General features: G+C 58.4%; 1 protein-coding gene across 1 annotated transcript; it reads right to left on the bottom strand.

The window, feature by feature from the left end:
- Positions 1–929: 929 nt before the first annotated feature.
- Positions 930–6,204, bottom strand: LRRC3 (leucine rich repeat containing 3). Its single transcript, XM_006060796.4, has 2 exons — positions 6,034–6,204; positions 930–5,332 (listed from the first exon to the last, which is right to left on the bottom strand). Exon 2 carries the CDS (start codon positions 5,194–5,196, stop codon positions 4,414–4,416), a length of 783 nt encoding a protein of 260 aa, XP_006060858.1. The 5' UTR covers positions 5,197–5,332; positions 6,034–6,204; the 3' UTR covers positions 930–4,413.
- Between the last annotated feature and the right edge of the window lie 1,561 nt (positions 6,205–7,765).

Below are 7,765 nucleotides of genomic sequence, written 5' to 3'. Positions count from 1 at the left end.
GTGTTGGGGGAGGGGCATGGAGGCTGGCAGACTCTGACTTCCCGTCCGCTGGAGCCCCCACACTTAGGCCCTTCATCTGGAGGGTGTCTTCTGGCCGACGTGTGAGGTGAGTTCCTGAAGTCACTCCTGGCCACTTGGGTAAGGCAGGGAGCACGCACCGACCCCACGGACCAGGGCTCAGTGAGGATGAGCAGGGTGGCCACAGGGCGAGGCTGGTTATATGCTCTGGTCACGCTGGCCACTCTCAAACTGGGGAGACTGTTTGAGAAGCTGCTGTAACAAAGGACCCACATTCAGCAGCCTAAACAGCACGAATTTGCTTTCTCAAAATTCTGGAGGTCAGAGGCTGACATGGGTCTTCCTGGGCTAAACCAAGGTACGTGGGGCCACTTCCTCCCAAAGGCTCCAGAGAACACCCCGTCTCGGCCTCTCCCAGCTTCCTGGGCACCTGCACCCCCCGCACTCCTTGCTGCTGCCCATCTTCGCAGGCTCCCAGGGCCAGGGCTTGGATGTCTTTAGGGCCACTGTTCCTTCAGAACCAGCCTGAAGTAGGGATGATATGAAAGTAGAACCTGCTTGCTGGGCGCCCATGGTGCTCCCAAGGGACCCCAGAAGCAGTGCCAGCAGACTCCCTCGGCAGGAGGGAGGATCCTGATTGTAGCTGCTGTCAAGGGCCTTGAAGCAGACTCAAGCCTCATCATGACATCAGCTGGCTCACAAAATTCCTAAAGCCTGACAACTGGCCATCACAAGCCGGTCCAGCTGTCCAGGCAAGCCCAGCACCCACCGCACCCCATCCTGACCCGGCTTTTCCAGCCCTCGGCTCGGCTCGTGGGGCTGGCGGCTCCAGGACTTGGCGAGGTCGGCGTGAGGGCGGGTCAGACCTGGTGGGGTCACCGAGCTGAAACAACAGAGTCCACTCCAGCAGACACGAGCTCAGAGGTTTATTGAAGGTTCAAAGACAATGGGGAGGACAATGAGTAGAATCGGGTTTGGGGCCAAGCTTCCAGGTAACCACCACAGGCTCCTGCCAAGAGTCCAGACCATTCCACCTCCTCCATGGTCCGCTGGGCCTGCTCTCCAGAACTCAGGCCAGGATCCTGGAGAACCCACTGCAAGGGAGCCCGGGGAGTGCCGGGCAGGCAGGTGGCCAGCCGGGCAGGTGCACAGTGCCGCCCCGGGACATTGCTCTGGGAGTGCCCCGGGCCTGTGCCCACCATTGCTGCTGTGCCCACCGGAGGTCCCGGAAAGGTGGCTCCATGCCAGGGACAGCCTGTGTCCCAGTGGCTCTGCTGGGGGCTCACAGTACACCTGCTCATCCCCAACTGCTGGACCACCCGAGAGAGCCTGGGGTCCCAAAGTCCAAAGAGGACTGTCAGGGCTCATCAGGAGGCTGCGAGTGTGGGGATCCCTGCCTAGGGTCAGGGTCAAGGTCAAGGGTGGGGCTCTGGTTTCCAAGGGGACCGTCCATGCTGAGGCCAGGGACCAAGCCAGCATGAAGTCCCACCCCAGTCCAGAGTGGTGGACAAGGGGACCAGGCTCCCGGGGGGCTGCTCCTCCCCCTTCCTCTGCCCTTAGGCCTCCCAGAATCAAGACCCCAACTCCTGTGAGAAGGAAGACAGGCCCAGCTGAGGCGGCTGTTGGGCCAGTCTGCTCATGCCACCCTCAGCCCCATAAACTCCCCTGAAATCATCCCGCCCTGACCCCCAGACCCTGTGAAGAGCTGCCTCCCAAGGAAGGAGGGGCTTGGTGGGCAGGGCTGAGCAGGGTTGTACACAGATGGCTCTTTGTGGACTGACTGTGATGAAAGCTGGGGTCCACCCACACCCCACAAGGGCTGCTGCCTCCCTGCCACCTGACTGAGGCCCCCCTTTGCCACGTCCCCACCACTGTCAACCCCGGTCCCCTCAACTGGGCTGGCTGAACCCTGGCCTCTGCAGAACTAGGAGACAGGCAGATGCTTGCTCAGGGTACTGAGGTGGGGGTGGGAGGCCAGTCCGAGGGCCCATGGAGGTGGTGGGGTGTCCAGGCTCACACATGGCAGCAAGAGACGCTAGGTGTCATCTGCAGGAGTCCCTTAAGGAGGGGAGGGACAGACAGAGAAACGAGGGGGCAAGGGGCGAGGGGAGGGCTGGGTTCCCAGGACAGCCCAGGGCCAACGGGCACTCCGGCAAGCAGGAAGGAGTTTGCGCTCTGGTGAGCAGGAAGGAGTTTCCGCTCCTGGGGGTGGGATCCTAGTGGTCTTGGGAGGGAGGTACCCTCTGCCAGGAGACTGCACGAAGGCTGAGAAGCCCAGAAAGGCCAGGAGGGCCTGGTAGCCCCCTGCTACTGGGCTCAGGACAAGAGGGAGAGGGCCCTTCTGGGGTGCTCTGGGGTCCTGGGCCCACTTCCTCTTCCCAGCTGTGTGGACAAGAGCCAGCAGGCCCACACCTGGGGGAAAGCTGGCAGGACACTGCGCGCCGGGCAGCAGCAAAGGGTGAGGGAAAGCCCTGCATGTGCCCCGTGTGTCCCCAGAAGAGCAGCTGGGGGCATGAGGCTCTGGGCTGCTTCCGGGTGAGAGCAGCGAGGAAAGGGCCTGGAGGTGCCCAGGCTGACTGGCCCCTGCAGCACCTGAGCCAAGGCAGCAGGACCCTGGCGTCTGTCCCCACCTCCATCCAGGCCTCAATTTCCTCTTTCCCCCTGACCCAGGGACCCAGGGTCACGTCCACAAACCTGTGGGGTGACGAGCTCCTTGTGTGGCAGGACCCCTCCCCGCTGTGTGCACCCCGGGATGGATGCAGGAGGGGGCCCGATTCACCCACGGAGCCTGTGTCCCCCGGTCAGTCGGCCCACACTCACCTACGCCCATGGCGTCTGTCCCACAGGTGGATTGGCACCCAGGCTGGCTTCTCGGCTTTAGCAGTCACCGGAAGGGTGGGCAGGCCATCAGTTTCCTGAGGATTGGGGTCATTCGGAGCATCGTCTGAGCCCTGCCCTCCACCCCGCACCCTAGCGGGCAGCGGGCAGAGAGGTGCCCACCCCACACTCAGCACGGAGCCCCCTGTTCACACGGTGCTCGCTGTGCCCCCAGCAAGGGCAGGCGGGGCGCTGGGGTGTGGACGAAGGTTGGCATCTGCTGGTCATTTCTTTAACGCACCACAACTGAAAAGTCATGACCTTGCTCAGATGTGCTTTTCAGGTTTCTGCTGCTGCTTCTGGTCCCTCAGCTGCGGGCACCGCGTCTCTGCATCCGTGCGTAAATGTGCTTTCCGTGGCCAGTCATGCGACGCTTTCCCAGTACAGACCTTCACACACCTTTGCCCTTCCTGTCCTTTATACCTCAGATCCACGAGCAGTGTACCCCTAGTTTGCTCCCCCTCAAAATATCTGAAGTAGTTTAAAATATAAACACTCATACAAAAAGGCCGTTAAAAAATAAAACTGGAAACACAGAGTTGGGGTACGTAGGTGGAGGTAAGGTCTACCCTGAACATGAATCAGATAGGAAAACCGAGCAGTAAAGTCGCTCTGAGATTCCTGGCAGCAAAGCTGAGAAGGAGAGAGAGAGTTCCTGTTCCTGGAGAGAGGAAGCAGCCCGCCTTGAAGCATGAGACATTGGTCCTCCCTTTGGCTCTCGACCACTGGAAAGGAGCTGCTTTGGTGAGTAGAAAAGCAAGGCACGTGGCGACCCCCGATGATGGGCTCCCTGGCGGAACACAGCCCGCGGGGTGGGAGTCGGGCAGGGCTACCCTTGTCTGGCTGCTGACATGGCTTCCCATGAGCCTCGCTGGACCTGTCTCAGGTTCTCTCTGTGGTTTAATTATTTTTGGGGGTTTTGATTTTTTTTTTTTTTTCCTTCTCGCTGGACTGAAATTTGATACGTGTTACTCTTAACAAACACTCTGAGAATAAACAAGAGTTGTTCAAAGGTTACACGTTCCACTTACCTCTCTAGAAAAACCTGGTCTCTACCATTTGGCTCTGCAGGGAGTCTGTGGTCAGATCTGTTTGGGACATACTGGGGAAGCAGAGGCAAACCAGCTCCACAGTGTAGATGACCCGTACCTTCAACTGACAAGCTGCACCTCACCTCCTTGGGGAGCCTCACTCACAGGCAGGCACTCTTTTGTCCCTGAATGCTTGTCCACCCTATGGGCACCCAGTGGGACAGGCTCCCAGAGTGGAAGGAACACATCTGATGGACTGCCTGGCTTTACGTCCTGAATGGACCACTTCCTGCCCCAGACCTCCCATTTCTCTGAGCCTATTTCCCCATCCATCAGTGGGTCAGATGGATAAACTGCTGGACCTGAAGGAAAATGCTCTGTGGGAGTGGAGCACTGGGCAGAAGCAGCCATGTCACCACCTCCCTGAGGGACACTAGGGGCAGAGCCAGTCCCATCTGCCACGGCAGCAGCAGGAAGCGGGTGGGCACTAGGGTGCAGAGCTGGTGGGGTCCTTGGACATGGGGGTGCTGGGCAGGGACTTGAGGTACTCCAGGTGCCTCCTGGCATCCTCCTGGTTCTGTCGCACGTAGTACACAACGTAGGTGATCACCATGGCGAACCAGCCGAACATGGTGACCAGCATGGCCACATCGGTGGTCTTGTGGTGGACGCTGCAGAAGCTGACGCCAGAGTCGAGGGCCTGGATCAGTGGCTTCCCCACATACTCCTCCTGCACTGAGGTGTGGCAGGCGATCTCGTCCACTGAGTCGGGGTCCAGCTTCAGCTCCCACAGGGCCTCTTGCAGGGCGCACTCACAGTGCAGCGGGTTGTGGGCCAGGCGGATCTTGGCGCTGAGCTTGCCCAGCGCGTCCTTGGGGATCCTCCGGAGGCGGTTGTGAGATAGGTCCAGCAGCCGCAGGCCCCCGGCTAGGCCTGAAAAGGCGGCGGGGCCGATGGTCTCGATGGCGTTCTGCGACAGGTCCAGCTCTCTCAGCTGGTGCAGGTGCTGGAAGGCCCCGTTGGGGATGCGGGCGATCTTGTTGGCATCAAGCTTCAGGAGCACAGTGTCTGCGGGGATGTCCTTGGGGACCTCCTGCAGGCCCCTCGCACTGCAGTGGACAGCCACCGCCCCCGCGTGGTCAGGGCACTGGCAGTTTTGTGGGCAAGAGGCACCTAGCCTCAGGCAGAAGAGCAGGAGCAGGCAGGGCCCTCCTGCAGGGACCGGCAGGGAGGAGGGGCTTTGCCTGCCTGTTGGGCCCATGCTGACCATCTGGGGACAGACAGGATGCTGCTGTCACTCAGGGCTGCAGGTTACATGCTGCCCCACGGCCTGGTCATCGCTGTGCAAGGACCATCGCGTAGATGTGAACTCTCTTCCCTCACATGCCTGGTGTCCTCTTTTGGCTCTAAAAGAGAGGAGCAATCAGCATTGCTGGCCGTGGTTCGTCTGGGGACCTGAGGGCACACTCTGACTTCCAGACACTCTTGACCAGAGGGGGTCCCTGTGATTTACCGCCTCCACCCTGCCCTGGACACACCCACTGCACACCCTGGGGGGGGGGGGGGGAGTGGTCAACGGCTTGGACAGCACCGGGTAATGGGAGTCCACCCCTTTCTAGCAGCTCAAGGCTGGAAAGAAGGAAGACTGGGGCTGCAGGGCTTTCTTAAGAAACTGGAATGTAGGGGTGATGGTTGGCGGCGCCTGAGAACCAAGCAGGCAGTCTCATCGCCTTGGGGCTAGGCTGCTGTCAGAAGAAGCTCAGCACTTTGCTAATTGTGACAATTCCTCTGACAATTATTAATATTAAAGCTCTTCTCTGTCGGTCCTATAGGGAACAACTACCCGCCCGGGCGCCTTTTATTTCAATTATGTTTGAAAAAGAGAAAATGAGAAAAGAGAAAAGCCAAGCCCTGGGCGCGCGGCCCGCGCTGGGCGTGGAGTGGCGGGGCCGCGCGGGGCCTGGGCAGGCGGGGCTCGGGCCCCGGGGACCCGGGATATCGGACATAGGGACTCCCGGGCCCCAGACCCTAGGGACCCCCGGGATTCCAGGGAGGAGGATGGACGGGGGCAGGGTATCCAAGCTCTGGGGTAGGGCGGGGCGTTTACCTGCGCGGCCTCGACAGGAGACTGCTGTGCTTGAGGATCTCTGCGGCTCGGAGCCCGACCCAGCGCCACGCCCGAGAGCGGCCGCTATCCCGAGGCCTGATCCCACGTCCGCGGCCGCTCGGGAGACACGCGGCTCGGCCTGAGCTCGTGGGGCGGTGCCTGCGGGCGAGAGGCGGGGCGGGGCGGGCCTGGGCGGGGTCTGGGGGCGGAGCTGTGGTACGGGGCGGGGCCTGGACGACGCTGGGCCTGAGACTTAGGGGCGGGGCACGGGCGGAGCCTGTGTGCAGGACGCTGCCTGGACAACGCGAGTCGTAAAGGCGAGGGGCGGAGCCTTGGGAGGGGCCGTAGAGGCGGCACGGGGCGGGGCCTGGGGGCGGGGCCTGTGGGAAGGCGTGGAGCCGACCTGGGAGCAGGGTTTTAGATGGGACTGTGTCTCTTGGGATCTGGGCGGGGCCGTGGGGGCGATAGAGCCCCGCCCCTGCCCAAGTCCAACCCCGCCCCTGGCCCCCAGGTTGGGGGCCATGAAGGCGATGGAAGGGATAAGGTGATGGGGGATGGAGGTGCCAGCAGGGAGGTTGGAGACCCTTGGGTCAGTGAGAAGACCCTGCTGAGCCTCCCTCGCAGGTCTGGTGCCAGCGGCAGCCAAAGCGTTAATGGGGTTAGGTCTCCGTCCCCCTGAGTCTCTTCCTGCCTAGCCCCCATATCCCCACTCCCACCCCTCCTCCCCGCGTCTTAGGGCCCTTGCATGGGCATTCCGAGGAGCGTAGGGAATGTGGGGATCGAGCCTTTTAAACTCGACCTGAGCCATTCTTAGGGTTTTTTTTTTAAATGACAACTTGATTGAGGTGTAATTGTTATACGATCAAACACATATTCAAATTTGGTACGTTTTGACGTTTGTATACACCCGTGAAACCATCACCACAAAATACTCCAAAATTTCACCTTTTCAATCCATCCCCTCTGATGCCCATCACCAGGCAAGCACAGACCTACTCTGTCACTAGATCAGTTTGCATTTCCTGTAATTTATATAAATGGAATCGTAGATATGTACGTTTTGTCTAGCTTCTTTCACTCAGAGTGATTACTTTGGGTTCACCGGGTGCTGGTGCATTTATCAATGGTTATTCCTTTTAGTGCTGAGTAATGAGGCATTGCATGAATGTTCCACAGTTTGCATATCCACTCACCTGCTTGTGGAGATCTGGGTTATTTCCAGTTTTCTGCTATTGCAACCAGAGCTGATATGAACATTGTGTACAATCTTTGTTTGGACAAATACTCTTGATTTCTCAGATAAATATCTAGGAGTGGACTGGCTGGCTCTTATCGTGGCTTATGTTTAACTTCTAAGAAGCTGCCAAAGTGATTGTACAATTTTACATTCCTGTTCTGTGTATGCTCCAGAGCAGCACCAGGACTTGGTATGGTCACTGTTTTTAATTTTAGAGATTCTAATAAGTATGTAGGAGTACATTTCATTGTGGTTTTAATTTGTATTTCACTCAGAACTTGAATGTCTTTATCTGTTTGTTTTCTGTCTATCTTCTTTATGGAAGTGTTTTGTTCAAATCTTATACCCTCTTTTAATTGAGTTGTTTTCTTATTGTTGAATTTTGAGAATTCCTTTTGTATTCTGGATACAAATCCTTTACCAGACATGTGATTTGTATATATTCCTCTGATTCTGTGGATTGTCTTTTCATTTTGTTAAAAGTTTTTCAAAGAG

Source organism: Bubalus bubalis, chromosome 1 (assembly GCF_019923935.1).
Source record: "Bubalus bubalis isolate 160015118507 breed Murrah chromosome 1, NDDB_SH_1, whole genome shotgun sequence".
Taxonomy (NCBI): Eukaryota; Metazoa; Chordata; class Mammalia; order Artiodactyla; family Bovidae; genus Bubalus; species Bubalus bubalis.
The sequence above is the reverse complement of the archived record's forward strand: the minus strand, read 5'-3'. Positions and strand labels throughout refer to the sequence as shown.

Bases quoted from the DNA above. Each gene is read 5' to 3' on its own strand.
- LRRC3 (XM_006060796.4), bottom strand. From the start codon at position 5,196: ATGGTCAGCATGGGCCCAACAGGCAGGCAAAGCCCCTCCTCCCTGCCG.